Below are 15,821 nucleotides of genomic sequence, written 5' to 3' on the forward strand. Positions count from 1 at the left end.
ATACATCCCGGAATCGCCCAATTCCGCCGATACGCAACGTCGAACCCGATGCGGACGCACAGTCGCTCGCTCGGAACGCGCGCGTACTCCTCGCACGCGGATCGTCGTGGCGTCGTAGCTCTCGACGCTGTCGAGAACGAGCCCGGGTCCACGAAGGGAGAAAGAAAGAAAGAACCGAGGGTCGCGGGACGGGGGAACGTGCGCGGGTCGCGTCCGAGGAGTCACGATAATTCGTGTGATCAAAGCGACCGACCGCGGTGGTGTCTCTCGCGCGCTGGCATCTCTTCTCACCTTTAATAAAGCTATCTCGCATCTCTAATATCTCGTCGCACCAACGCGCGCGGAGTAGACAAAGACGGATGAGAGGAACGTTCGAGAGGGGACGGCGGGCCGGAGGAGAGGAAGAAGAGGATCCGCGCCGAGGGTAGGGAACGGAGAGGAAGGGCAGGAGGGAGTGAATCTCTCGAGGCTCTTTGCTCGCGCTGCCCCGGTACCTTTCTACAACGAGGCCTTGTTCGCCAGGAGAAAAGACACGTCAGCCGACACCACGTACACACCTCGTCTCTTCGGGGCCATCGATACGACGAGGTCCTTCTCTCGTTGTCCATCTCTTTCTCTCTCTGTCTCTCCCTCGTTCTTTTTCCTTTCCTCTTTCTCGTTCTCTTTCTCCCGTACGTTTTTACAGTATCTTCACCGATGATGTCCATTGCACCTCTCGTTCCTTCTCTCTCGTCTCATCGTCTTCTCCTCGCAGCTTCGTCATTCCCTCTTTCTCTCTCTTTCTCTGTCTTCCTCCAGAGATAGCAGCGCGCGTACCGCTACAGACAAGAGAGATTCACGCGAAGGTATTACACATCTTACATCTCGCGGCGCGATGCTTATCGGCGATCGGCGTCAATTAAGCAATTATCGCCACTTGGGGCGATCGCGCACGAGAGATCAATGCGCGATCGCGTTGCACTGCTGGGTCATGGCCCGACACGCTGTCCCGCGGCTATTTCTCGTGGATGCGCTTACTCGCGCGACGACGTGGACGTTAATAACGCGCGACACGCTGTTAACGGGGACGTTGTTTCCACGTCGCGCACGTCGTTTAATCAAAGCGTCATCGTCGCGGCATCGCGCGCCAACCCTCGTAGAGGGTGGTCGCCGCATTCCGCGGCTGGAATGCGCCAGAAAATCGAGCCGACTCGCGATAACGGGACACGGATCCTTGATGAGCCCTAATGACGTCTCGCGTTGGGACGCTCGTCGTCTTCGCGGTCCGGGATGATTCCTATCGGCGTCCGGTGTGAATTGGTCGATTAAGCGATTATCGTGCTGAGTGCCGGAACTCGCAGAGAGGATTCGCAGGGAGGATTTCTGATACGCCGGTAATCACACTCGAGCAATCACGCGCGAAAGCGCTATTAATTCTATTTCGCGTACATCTCGGGATTCTGCGAGATAATATAGTGATGTAACGATAAACGCTTCGTTTTTAATTGCGAAAACGGTAGATAAAAAAATACATTTTAGATATACTCACACATGTACGCCCGTCGAGTTAGCGAGTGCCGAGTATAAATGTTCATTTATTGAGTTACGGCGAAAAAGTTGATAGATTGTTTATAACGGTGTATGACTGCATCAATATTTGCCACGTACGTTATACTTAATTACCGCGGGCCGATTTAATAACTGAACGCGCGGACGAAATTGCACGGGCACTTTCAGCGAACGTTATTTTTCGGTACAGCGAAATATAGAATCGCGGCGGGGTATTAAATTATTCTACGCCATTTTACGTTTACGACTCCCTTCCTCGTGGCATTTCAATTTCTGATAACGCCACCCTCTGGCACTTCGACCGCGAGGAAAAATCGTATTTCGTATCATCGCGAGATAGCTTCATCTTTCGCTGGTCTCTCTTTCTCCCGTTCTCTTTCTCGCACTCTTTTTCTTTCTCTCTGTCTTACCTGCCGCTGTAGGCGGCCACCAGACAGCCAGATCCATATACATGTAAACGAATTCCAGATGTACATTTGCCGACTTCCGCTCGGCATTCAGCGACAGAGAACGGATCCCGAAACGTCGATACATCGGGATGGTACTTCCGGCAATTCCTTGAAAGGTTCTTTTCTATTATATATGCCACGCTCGCATATGATGGAGTCATCGAAGCCGCGCGCGATAAGCATTGCTGTGGTCTATCCCTGTCACTGCATCGGATTCAGATATATCGAAGCTGATTATCACCCATGCGTTATTTCTTGCCCACGCGAATTGATCCCTCAGGAAATACCTCGTTCTCGTTATGGTATAATAATAGAAAACGCAATTTGGAGGTTCAAATTACATTCACCGCCAAGTATAATTAAGTTGATTTTCCATTCATCAACTGGATTATTAAAATTCACTATAATATGTCTATATGATCATTTGTAAAATTTCAAAAAGTGAGAATGTTACATTCCTCAGAAGTATATCTTATTTATTACATTTTTTTAATTATTATTAAATATCATGTTATTGCAATATTATTCACATGCCTTAACACATTTGTTGCCTGTCAGTCATTGGTGACCGTCATGGCGTAAACGGAAGATTCCGTGCCGATCACCGTGATCGTCATGACGATGAATGCATTAAGCACAGTTTTGATCCTTTCCCGTTAGAGATGTAGAGCGTGTCGGATAAAATATTTGGACAACAGCTTGTAGCCCGAGATTATTCCCGAAAAATAAACCTCGAGGAAACGCAATGACAAATCGTCGGCGATGAGATAGGGGATCAACGTTGAAGTTTCACGGCGGCATTCACGATAATTAATCGACAATAGAGCACTCTGGATTTCGAGGGCTCCTCCTGGGGTGCGCGAGGACCCCCACCGCGATTCCGTCTTCTTCCGTTATTTATGTTCCAGGATCCGTGGAGACGGCGAGGTCCCAGAGTATCGGTACCTCCGCCTCTCCGCAGAGAACCGTAATTCCGACGGCAACCGATTAATTAAACGATCATTCGGATATTTTTCACGCTATTATTTTGTTGTTAATTGCTGAGATAAGGCGCATTTTTCTAAGGGATGAAAAATTACGGAACCGTTGCAAAGTTTGATTCATTTCGATATTTTAATCGGCAAGTTTCCGTAGAAATCAGGAGTAGGGGATTAATTAAGAAAGTAATTAATTAACGATGGAAATTTTTATTATATTAATTTCTATTATTGTAAAATGATTATTACAAAATGTTTATTACTGCTGATTTTAACAAAGTACATTTGCGTCGGTAAACTTTACTATGGAAGTATATAATGATCGCTTGTACGCGTGACGCAAATATGATTTGTAACGGAGGACGTCTCTGCGTTCTCGTGTATTTCCAGAAACTTTCCCTTATTTATGCATACCAAAAAGAGAACGGCGCGCTTAAGTGCTTTTAAGCGAGTAGCATGAATTATTCAAATGCCTGCACTTACCGCAGGTGAGATAATGATAATTGACGGTGCCGAGTAACGATAATCGCGCGCGATCTTACACGTAACTATGATAATAACAATTATCCCCATGTCTCATAAATGCAGATGGAAGTCGCGTGATCTCGAAAGATATATCTATGCAAGCATGGAATATTTCGCTAATTTTCATGGAAGGGCGCCATTCAAGATCTCGATAAGTATCTCGTCACACGCTTTTGGCCGCTGGCATCTGCAACCGAAATATTTCGACGAGGTTCGTAAAATGTTAACGTGATTTTAGCACAGATTCAACGTGATTACATCAGGTAGATTAAATCTTCGGAAATTTTAGGAAACTCGCATTTTAATCATTTAGAAAATCCTTAGAATACATTGTATCCAATTTTACCATTTGACTACTTGCGCCATGTCAACAATAATACCGTGTGTCACATCTTAATGTGCCAGTGACAATTTTCCGCCACGTAAAACCCAAATCATGATCTCAGCGGCTGATTACGGCCGCCACGAACTACGCTCGCGCCGATGTTCCTCCACGTTGGCGTAAACGCAAGCACCGGAAGTCGGCGAGCCGAGCGGCAGACGTGTGCCTGATCTGCATCGCAAGCGCGGGAGAACCGCAGCAGAACTATGCGTACCTACGTATGCACGTACATATAACACCATGGTGGGTAGGTCGCATCCACGCCACGACGTTTCCTCTCTCTATGACCGCCACTGTGTGGTGGCGGCGGTGGCGGCGGGCATAACAGGGTGGACGTTTAACATATGAGTGGCTACCAGTGTTATTAATGCGGCGGTAGCGTCGTGCTCGGTTTCTTCTCCCGGCGAGCGAGAGAGCGAGAAAGTGAGAGAGAGAGAAAGAGAGCGAAAGAGAGAGAGAGAGAGAGAGGGAGCTCACGTACCGGGCCCTTTAGATCCCAGACGGCGTACAGCAGGACTAGGGCCACCCGCGGGTCTACCCGATGCTCACAGGAGGAGTAAGGACGGGCCCCGTGGGCCCGTGGCGCACGGGGGGGGGGGGGCCGCGGGCAAGGTAACACGACACTCGGAAACCGCGGCACGGCCGGCGACGCCGTGCAACCGCTACAGACCATCCCCGAAGGAGTTATGCCTTCCTGCCGGCATGCCGCCTAATTAATATGTGCTTAGCCCCGGAATGCTGCTCGTGTCTTTGGGGGCCACGCACGTCCGGAGTCCAGAGGTGGAAACGGCGGCCGGCGGGTATGCGGGACTTTTCGAGCCGCCCGATCTAAACGTGAGATGGCATTTCGATTCGAGGAATTTTCATTTGGCGGTAAGCCAAGAAGAATTGTTAATAACGTTTGTGCGATGCGTGCATGAAAACTATGCGCCTTTATTGGTTTAAGAGAAATTGAGCAGATCCAGGGTAATACTCGTGCACTCGGCTCCGTAATTTTGATTTCCGTAATTCAACGACATTTCCGTAATGTTGATCGTAGAGAGTTGATTCGACCCTCTCGAAAGCTCGGAGCTTTGGATAAAAGACAACAAAAAAAAAGGGAACAAAACGAGCCGAAAGCACGGAAATTGCAACTCGGGTAAATAAATCGATACAGTCGTCCTTCTCGAAGAGTAAAGAGCAACAGAATTTTTCACAAAATGAGCAGAGCAGAATCCAAAGAGATTGCCTGCAAGATAATTCAACGTGATCCTAATTCAACCCCTGAAACTGCGCGACTCGGCATCACCGCCTGGAACTCGCGTTCCATCCGACGATCCGCTCTCAAGGAGGCGACTCACCGGACGAGCGCACGCGAGAAAAATTCGTCGTGGGTGTGCCCACCTGTTCCGCGTGTTCCAGGGAGGCAGGATGGAACGCAGCTTCCCGCGCCTCCACCCCCTGTGTATCCGGTGCGATCGCTCGCGGTCGTACAGGCGAATATCTCTCGCTCGCCGGCCAGCCGGGACATTAGGAGTTGCCCGGTCGTCCGGCGGATTATAAATCCTTAATACAGATCGGCACGCGATGCCCGGCTCGTTAGGGTGATGCATGGCCGACTCCGGTGTCCCGGGGTGTACGGTAGCCGGGTACCAATACGTACGCGCGTATGCCGGCGGCGCGTTACGCGCGCGCGCGCACACGCACGCACGTACGCACCGGACACCCACACGCATCTCGGCGGACGCCAGGTAATAATGAGAGATCGCAGATACGGCCCGATATTAATTGTGCGCATCGAGTGTGGCGCTGCGGATGCTGCCGCTGCATCCGCGCGCGCCCGGGGAGGGAACGGGCCGCGCTACCGGCTTACACCGATCCTTCGACGCGATATGTGCGATATACGATACAGGAACCGAGAGCGGACCTGACCCCGCCGTCGCCCTCCCGGCTCGCCCGAGTCCGGCGACGCGGCCGAAGAAAACGCGCGGAGGAGCTCCTCGAAAAAAATCCTCCAAGTAATTGTTGCATCGGTATTGAGGCAGAAAGAAATAACATAGTGTCAGTTATTATTATTGTGGAATTAATACTATATTACTGGAAATGTTAAGGCACACATGCACGTAATATAAATAGAATATCGATTTTATCTCGGTTATCGAATCGAGATACGCCTGTTGTGGGAGAAAATTGTACAAGACTGGAATTCTCCAAAGGATTGGATCAAAGTTAATTCTGTTCGCTGCTGGATGATTAAATATTCTCGATATTTCGAAAACTCTGCTTGTCGCATTCGTGAGTACCGTAGATGAAGGGACAAGTCAGAGATATCGAGGTAGATACTGGAAGACAAGGGGACGGTCGCCAATCCGGGTCGTTTCGCCGGTGATTACCAAGAGTGGACAGATTGAGACGGTCGTAGAGCACCTCCCTTTCGTCCTTCTGCCGGCGATCACCATGCGGGCTTCTCCCGGGCGTACGACCCACGCCCAGGACATCCTATTCCGCGTCGCGGAGAGAGAATATTCCTTCCCTCTTGTGCTCCGACTACCGAGCCACTTTGAAGATACGATCTCGAAACAAATTACGAGTCCCACTGCCGGGGCTCGCCCTATCTGGCTGAATTAAAATAATCGCGGGCCGTTAGCGGTCGGCGTGTTTTTTAAATCGGTCTACACGGATTGCAGGCTCCCCCTCGGCGTTTGTCAAAGGGCGCGGATGCAACCGTCTCCACCGATGCGCTCGCCATTAATTGTTAATCACTGTAGCTGCGACAATAACGAGCCACCGAGTTATTAAAAATTTTTATTTCTCCTTACGCTCTCTCGGTTATTCCTCCATTCGCGTGTCTAATTTCGTATTCGACTCTAATGAAAACTGATGCGCAAACATACCATCTCGACGTTTTCGGGAGCGGCGGTGATTTTACAAGCGCGTGTGCAAGATTTTAAAAGAACGTGTACAGAAAATTTAATGGACTCAGCATTTTCCACGAGATGCAACGCTTTTTCTTTTTCTCTCTCTCCCTCTTAACCGAGACGCACACTCAAGTCGGATACGATTCAAGAGAAAAGCGGGCGCCCACGTAGGTATAACGTAGGTACGTCGTTACAGCACGAGGACGTACGCTATATCCCGCTTGGCCGCTGGCTCATCCCAATCCGGATTACGGTAACACCTGACCATCCGCAATTTTATCATCCTCCGTTCCGGAAGGATTCCAATTTTCTTCTCCCGCCGCGTAGCTTTCTTTCCGCCATCCCCGCGTCCCGGACCTTCCCGCCTCATCCGGCAGCTTCGTCCTCGGTGCGCGCTTTTTTCCGTCGACTCCACGGACTCAATCTGTGTCTCATCGCGGATTATTGGGATTTCGCGAGGATGAGGAAGAAGCGAGGAGAAGACCGAGGCTCGCTCGACCCGTCTGAGCTCTCCGGGATCGGGCACGGCGGAAGCTGCCGACAGGGACAAGTCCCTAATTCTTCCCGTCGTCAGCCGATCCCCATTCGCTCCGGCTTCCTGTTCCGGATAGGTGAATTCGACCGATTATTCGCGACGCGGGGATGGGCGGGCGAGAGTATTATACTTCCGCCGGAATCGACGGAGATAATAACGGACGGATGCGCGAGGACGCGGACAAGAGTGATCCGCGTGGAATCTCTCCTCCGCGGATGACGATCGTACATCGATGACCATCTTGCGTCTTATTACAATCCCCCTCCCCCGCACGGAAATATCGCGAAGAAATGTGAACGCAGCTGAACGCGACGCGAATTCAGCTGATGCAAGCGCACCAGATTTATTCTTCTAAGAAACTTTCGAGAAAATAAAATGCACCCCAATGAGACACCCAGTTTTATTAAGTATTAAGTATTAAATATTATTAATTACTCGGTAATTAAAAATTAAGTGGAGAAGAGAAGAAAATGGAAGATCGAGTGTACACGATGAACCATCGGGTGCGGATCTTTCGCAACCGCAATCGTAAGCACACGGACCTTTCTGAACGAGGATATTTTTAACGACACCGAATCGACTCGTCGAGGAGGGAAAGGGACGAGAGGAAACAAAACCACGAGATCGTCACGCAAATCCTCTTATGCGCGAGAGAGACGGTGAGAATCCGTCGCGGTAGGAAATAAACCACTGTCGATGGAACGCAGAAAATAATGATTCCCGTGGTCGTGAGATAATTGGCGCAAGGAGCTTCTCGCGCGCATCCTGCGAGCGGTGGCGGGCGTAGAAAGACAGAAAAAAAACGAACAGAGAAAGAGAGAGAAAGAGAGAAAGGGAGAGAGAAGAGAAGCGGGAGAGATGCCCCGCGAGATCAAAGGACCTTCACCTTCATCCACAGCACTCGTCGATCGTCCCCGATGTTCCCTCCCTTCCAAGCAGGGGGTGGCCGGCTCCTTTTTATCGTTCCTTCCGCGGAGACGAGTCGCAGGCGACGCCGACGCACGAAATCGATCCACGATGATTAATTTTCAATCGCGGCTTAATTACGCCGGGTGGCTAAGCCCGATTGAAGAGGCGTCCCCGGATGGTGAAAGGGCGGTCTGTGTGACGGAAAAAAAGGGAAGAAAAAAAGGAGATCACGTGAAGAGAGAGGGAGGGGGAGGGGGAGAGAGATAGAGAGACCGTGTCCCAGTCGCCCCTACGACCATCGAATAAAAGCCTCTCCTCGTTCTCCCTAGAAGAGGATTGTGTCCGAGGATGAAGATACGCGGGCGAGAGGAGAGAGGGAGGGGAGGGGGATGAAAGGGTGGCGGCCCGAGGATCGACGTAGGACACGATTGCCAGGAACACGTGATTAGATGGCCCTCCTTCCACACGATTCTCCAGATTGGAGATCCCCGTCGTCGAGAGACGTAAAAAAATGCAATCGGCTCTTACCGTAATGAAAAAGTCCCGACCCCGGGTAATACGCTACTGGAGATTGTGTCCCCGCATATGTGGATGTGTCTATGTGGGTGCGTGCGTGCGTGTTGCGTGTATTCGACGCATGTACTAGGGCGCAATGACATCTGTCCAGCTAAATCGCCGCAATTGCGTCAGCAATGCGTTTATCAAACGACTGCGTAACTTCGAACGTTAAACGCGTCCAGCGATGTCAGGTTTTGCACGACTCTTAAAGTCTTAAAGTCCGAAAGAACAAGTAGCTTCGGTATATACTATATTTAATCGAGACTATATAAATCTCATCAAGAGATAAACATATTACCGTGTATTTTTCTTTCTTCGCTTCGAATAGTTTAAAGATCGAGGCACGATATGCAGATTGAATCTGGAAAAGTTTGCTCGCGGGTCTCGGTAGGTCTGTTTAAAGATGAGCAGTTGGATAATTACAGATAAGGGAAATGAGAGCAGGGCATATTTCACATTAGCGAGCGAAAGGACGAGCCAAGCGGGAGAACGAGCGTGTTAGTTTTTAGAAGAGGGACGAAATCGTCGTGAGGTCGGGTTTAAGAGACCGTAGGACAAGATACAACATCATCGGGAGAGCAAGAACCCCGTTACTCCCGTGATTCATCGGTCTTTTTACGCCGGGTGGCCAGAATAATTCACCCTAATGCCCCACCTAACTGCCTCCGACCCCTCGTTGCCCGATTGTTTATTGCCAAAAAGCATCTCTTTAATATATATCATTCCACTTCCAAAGAGGATCGCCTCCTTCAGAGGAGGAGCGGAGAGGAGGGACGCCACGAACGAGAAAAAAAATATCCTGGCAAGAGATTTACCTTCGCGGGACTTCAATTTCTTTCCCGACGAGCTTTCGCGGATGAAAAGCGGGACGCGTAAAGAAAAAAAAAAGAGACGACAGCGATACGATATTGCGAAAGCTCGCCGAGTATTGTTCTCATCGCACTGGGAATTTACATCTGCCTATTAATTCGTCTAAAAGACTACGTTAAAATTCTCGTAAACAATATATTTCATCGAAATAAAATAGAAAACGCATTTTGTTCATCGTAAGAATTTGCTTCGGTACCCCGCGAGAATCATTCACTCCAGACACCCGGAAGAAGCAGCCGCGCAACCGCGGTGTTTCCTCGCGGCCGACGCTCATTTACGCGTTTTTTTCTTTTTCAATTACCGACTCGCAACGAATCCGCGTCCATCTCCATTAATATGTCCGCGGGTATCGATTCGTATCCCGCTCGCCAGCATCGAAACACCACCGAAAAATATAGCTTCCTCTTTTCATCGATGGTCGTCGTATATCAGGGCGGTCGGGACGAAGGACGGCGAAGGGAAAGAGGGAGAATAGGTGGAACTGTCGAATTGACGTACGATGCGAGGTATATTAATTAACGATGGGAGAAAATTGCGACTGAACATAGCCTCCGGGGTTGAAATCGTTATCGAGGGGTTTACCTCGCGATTTTGATTTAGCCCCGGCCTTCCACGTCGATTCTAATTGCGTTTGACAGTAATTTGGCAAGGGAGAGAGGTCTGATTGACGGCCACGTTCGTCTCGCCCCTTACCACCGTTACGTTTTCTCTACCCCGTATATTTTTTTTCTTTCTTCTGCCGATTTAACAATATAACTATTCACGTGTGCATGCGTGGGTCAGCGCGCGCGCGCTCGAACGCGAAAGGTGCTTCTTGAAACACGCGTATCCGATGTACATTCGCGGCCAATTAAATTAATGTTAATTAAGCCGCACGGCGATCGTATCATATGACGCGCATGAGGTATGACATCGCCCCGACCATCATTATGGAAATGAGAACGCTCGCTGGGAATCGATCGTAATCCGATCCCGGATACATCTCAGAGAAATGGATCTTGGTTATCTCGCTGAAGTAGCAAACGATCACGATCCTAATTCGCGAAGGAACTGGATTGGAAAACGAAATGTTCGAGCTTCTATAAATATGCTGTTTACGTAGTACTGCAAATTTCTTATGTATTATTTTTCTTGACATTTTATTAGGGCTCAAGGGAGATCGGAGATCGCGGGAAACGCGCCGATCGAGCGAACTCTTGAAGGAAGACGTCAGTCACGTGGGCGTTTAATGAGCGATTTAAAACGGAGCAGCTGAAACTGCGTGAAGCCAACCTCCGGCACGATGATATTGGCGCGCGAGCGAATTAATTAAGCCATTAGCCTGTGCTGATGCACGCCTGTTAATCGTCGCTCGCTAATTATGCTAAGTTAGCCGGGGAGCAGAGCACGGACGTACGGTATGCAGGTGAACGCAGTGTATTACAAGGCCGTAGCACGTGCTGCATCATCGATCCACACGGCAAGAATGCGAGTGCTCCGCTCCGCGCGTCGATCGTCTTCGCAAATCGCGAGTTCTCGCAGTGCAACGGTGTTCCTACTAGCATAAAAATTCAGGACAGTCCTGCAAACTTCCTTTACAATTTTACTCCAGTTGAATTGTCATTTTATTCTTCATTAATACTCAATTCTTTGATACTCCACCGTTGCAAAATGGAGAAAACACTCTCTCACATTTAAGGGTGCCAATCAAGAAAGATCGTGATTTGATCATGAGATCGAAGATTCGCACCGCGATCTCGTGTCCCTTCGTGATCTTTGCTACTGGTGTTTCTCACTTTTCTTTTTTTTTCCTTCTCCTACAAGTCGACCAAAATCTCATGAGCGTTCAATGACCCGACTTTAAGTTGGATACCCTCGATGCCGCCAAGGGTGGTGGCTAAAACAAAGGGCCGGTCTCGGGTTGGTCGATAGTCCACGGCCGCCAATCAGGCGAGACCTCGCCAGCAACCCTCGTCCTTGCGATCCTCCGCAGTGGCGAGGGTGGGTTAGATTCCGGAGAGGGTTCGCTCGTCCATGTACGAGACAGACTCCCCGAGATCGAGAATCCGGGAGTACACCCACGGCCGCCGTCGCGGTCTCCACGGTGACGACTGGATGGAAAAGACGGGCCAATATCTTCCCTTCTCGTGTGCCGAGCGTTTCCCCTTTGTCGGCTGGATCGCGCGCGCTCGATTCTATCGAGAAACACGGCAGATATACGCGGGGTTATCGCGGAACGAAATGTACATTGCCGTTCTCGTGATTACGCGTTCTAATAACTCCGGGAATATCCGGAGAATAAAATGGACGGCCTCTCGATGCGCGACGAACGTACGAAGCAACACGTTATTCTTGAAACTTTAATTAAAGGGGAGAAGAAGGAAGGGAGATCATCGGCGCGATATCGCGTTTCAGTCCGACCGACATTTTAATACTACGAATAATATCACAAAAATGATGCGCGACAACTTACACCGGTAATTTGCATCGTTGTCCACGTCTGTAAACACATGAAATTTAAGAATAAGGGAAACGTAAGGCTGGCTGCATAAGCTTTTATTTTAAGGGTAAACATATTTTTCAATCTGTATTCGATCCGGATCTTGAAACTACACGCGAGCGACGAGCTTCCGGCAGAGACAGCAGCCATCCTCTCATCTCCACGGTGACGACGTCGGCGGAGAAGACGAGCCAAGATCCGCCCTTTCTTCGTACGTCGACCCTCTTCGCTCGCATCAGGAAATTAAACGCGGTCGGCCATTCGTCTTTATCCGAAACATGGCGGATCTATCATCGAGGAGGCGTCGCGAGGCCCCGTCAGAGAAAGTATGCCGCGACTCAGATTCATCCCAGCATCTGACGATCCGAGAGTCTTACAATTTTCTCTGACGCGATAATGGCGAATCTCGCAACGATCACGTATCGTTAATTATAATTAGAAAAAATTAAGGAGCGAGCTTAGCCAGTCAGCTTCCAAAGTCTCTTTCACGGTTCTCGCAGTCTTCTCAATTATGTACTATTTTTTATGTCTTTAATCGTCTGCTTTATTTATTGTTATTTTATTTTATTATAATTTTGTTATTAATTATTCTGCTTTATAGTTTTTATTTTCCGGTTGTCGCGCATGTAGAAATTCCGACACGAGGTTCGTGACATTAGCGGGTTTGTCGAATGAGGATGAGCATGCATCGCGTGCGTTGTCATCAGCGATGGAAATCACTGGTCGGCCATTTGTCTCAACGTATCTCGTTTATTATTCAACACTTATTTTTATTATACATCCTTACGCGTAAGATCTACATAAAAACTTATTAAAACGAGCTTAATCATATGTTCATAACTGGTTCTGGGCTGGGGCAGCTCCGCGCGGCGGCGTCTCGATGCACTGCGGCCCGGCTCTGGAAAAACAAAAACGGGATATTACATAACATCTTACAGACTGCTATTCCCTTAGGGTTATTATCCCGTGACGGCGACGAGTGATTGGGATTAGAAAGTGAATCGAATTGAAGTGGATAACCCGTGCAACCCGAGAAATAGCGTGATCGTAAAAATGTAAACTGTAGTTGCCTTCCTCTCAGTACTTAAAAAGTTAAAGATGAAATAAATCAAATTCAGCGAGATCTTTCTGATAAATAAAATTCTTTTAGAAAATTCGATTGGCTTTATCGTCAATCTTTGAGTACATAGAAACGTATATAGAAAATCAGATACTGATAGTTTTAAATAAATAATTTATTTAAGATTTACGAATCTCAAAAATAGAATACCGGCCGTTAATGGATTAATTCAAGCTTCGATTCTGTTTCTAATCCCATTTATCTCTCGCTATTGTGCACGTACATTCAAACAATGCAAAAATATTGTCTGGTATCTTGTGTCATTCGTCATCTATAATTTAAGCAATCGAGATTTAATAGAGGAGAGGGAACAATGTAAATCCAAATATGCAACGTTCTTTCTCTATAAATGTAGACATATACGGAATTTCTCCTTCTATTTTCATCAGCTGTGTCGCGACATGATATTAGTTGTTTCGGTTGCGGCAGACACCGATGCATTTATTGCACCGATAAAATTCAATGGCACGCTGCACTTGTTACGCCGAGAGTTGTTTAAAGTCGGGGTGTGGAAAAAAGGGTAACGATCCGCTTTTGTAAATGGCGAACAAAAACCGCATGTAAATGGCTGTCGACGAGTTGCCGCGAGTTGATGAAGAGGGTGGCATCGCCGACGAAGTGGTAATATAAACTTACCGATTGCAATTGCAATACCAGTCTTTTGGGGATTTATATTAAAAAAAAACAAACTAACTAAATAAAAGAGGAACACGCGGCAGAGCGCGCTGCGCTCGCTAGTCAGTGTTTTCGCAGATCGATGATCGTTTGTCACGTTGTTGGCGCGTCGAAGCGGAGCGTTTGCGGGCTTTTTATTAACCCGCCGCCTGCGTCCCGCGGGCTTTCACCTCCTCTCTGGCGTTATGCGCTCTCACGTGTACTAATAATCACGATAATTATCCGATGCATCATCTCGATACTCGGCATCCTTAAGCTTTATTAGAGACGTGCCTTTTCGCGTCCGCGAACACGACTGCTTTCAAGCTACGACGAGATTATCGTTACGTTACATTTCATCGTACTTCAAGCAAAGCCGAGTCCTTAATATTTTAAAAGAAAAGTATTGTTATATAACAATAATTCATACAATCATTAACGTAACAACAAATATTTGTTTCAACAAAGGAACTCGGCAATTTTTATTTTTTTCTCATTCCAGCGATTCGGATAATGATCAAGCGATTCTCGTGCGTTTTACACACAACGAAAAATCGCACGAAGCGACCTCGACGCGGAAGCGCGTGCGGGTGCGGCGGATAAATTTTTATCGACACCCGCTCGGCTTGGCGTGCCGAGCTTATTAAACCGTCCGTTCGTCCGATTGCCTGCTCGTCCGATCCTCACAATGGCCGTCGAACGGATGGGAGCGTTCGTGCCGCATACGACGGTATGGAAGATCCCCGATCCAATCCTCTGTCTCTTTCTCTCTGTCTCTCTCACTCTCATTCAGTGTAATTATTTTTACGCGAGTCGAGTGCTCCTGTCGATGACAGCACCGACTGTGCTAGAGTAGGAGGAGGTGGTGATGGAGGTGGAGACGAGACTCGACGGCGACGTCGGTTTCCATCGCGGAGAAGAGACGAGACGAGCACGCTCGCTCGTTCGCCGCGCAAATCGCCGCTCGCGAGAGGAGAGAAGAGGAAACGGGACGCGGGTGGGAAAAGCTGGGAGAACTGTGACGGACCGAGGGGTAGATCGGGACAAAGATCGGTGTCATCGGCAGCGTTTCCTCGTGAGCTGGAGACTGACAGGCGGACCGGCTGGACGCGACTGGAACATCCGGCGAGGTGGAAAGAGCTATCGCGAAGATACCGATACGACAGGCCGCGATAGAATTTTCCTGGTGGGAGGAAACTAATCGTTGCCACACCGTTCGATTGTTTCTCGATTTGGCTGCAACTCTGAACGGAGAACGGAAGCGGGATCCGTGAGGATGTCGTATCCGGCCGCGATATGATGAACGAACGTTCTCTAATCGTGGCGAGGCGCGAGTTCCATCTCGTGGACGTTATTCGGAGCACTCGAAGCACTCTCCGCTCATCGCTGTTGCACTCTACAGCTCAATCCGATCCTGAGCGAGGTGAACTAGCGTGGACGAGTCGGTGGGACGGCGAGATGGAGCGACGGGCACGAGGGTAGCGGAGGAGGATGACTCTGCGAGAACGGACGCGCGGCCAGAGCGCGGCGGAGCGGCGTTCTGCCTGCTCTCCGGTTCAATTTCTGGCGTCAATTAAAAAGTGACGCGGACCGAGGAAAATCAGGAATTAACGAAGCGGACCCCGCCGCGCCGTTCCCGCCACCGCGTCGACGCCCGTTCCCATTCTCGCGGCGAATCGTCCTTAATCGGCTGTCATTGAGGAATTTTGCGAAGAACCGGCCGCGCGAGCCGGCCTGATTTCAGCGAAACGCTCCGGGAGAGCGTCTCTTCCGCGCGTGAAAAATCGAGCCGAAAGAAAGCGAGCACTGCTTCCCTCCGGGATACTCGAGACGGAAGAAGCGGACAGCGCGAGACGAGAAGCATTTCTGAGGATCTTCGTAGCGAAACCGAAATGCACTGGAGTCTCTAATGGCTTTT

At 49.2% G+C, this 15,821-nt stretch overlaps 1 protein-coding gene across 3 annotated transcripts in view; it reads right to left on the reverse strand.

Moving 5' to 3' along the window:
* Positions 1-12,889: 12,889 nt before the first annotated feature.
* LOC105283718 (transcription factor Sox-2) overlaps positions 12,890-15,821 on the reverse strand; it is an 89,725-nt gene continuing 86,793 nt past the window's right edge. For 2 of the 3 annotated variants that reach the window (XM_011346708.3, XM_011346706.3), the window contains one exon: positions 12,890-13,027. Coding sequence is in view for 1 of the 3 variants with exons in the window: in XM_011346707.3 (XP_011345009.1) it covers position 13,027 (1 nt within the window). In the remaining 2 variants the exon portion in view is untranslated. The remainder of the gene's footprint in view (positions 13,028-15,821) is intronic. The other variant, XM_011346707.3, reaches the window with a different exon arrangement.

This window comes from Ooceraea biroi, chromosome 10 (genome assembly GCF_003672135.1).
Source record: "Ooceraea biroi isolate clonal line C1 chromosome 10, Obir_v5.4, whole genome shotgun sequence".
In the NCBI taxonomy this organism is placed as follows: Eukaryota; Metazoa; Arthropoda; class Insecta; order Hymenoptera; family Formicidae; genus Ooceraea; species Ooceraea biroi.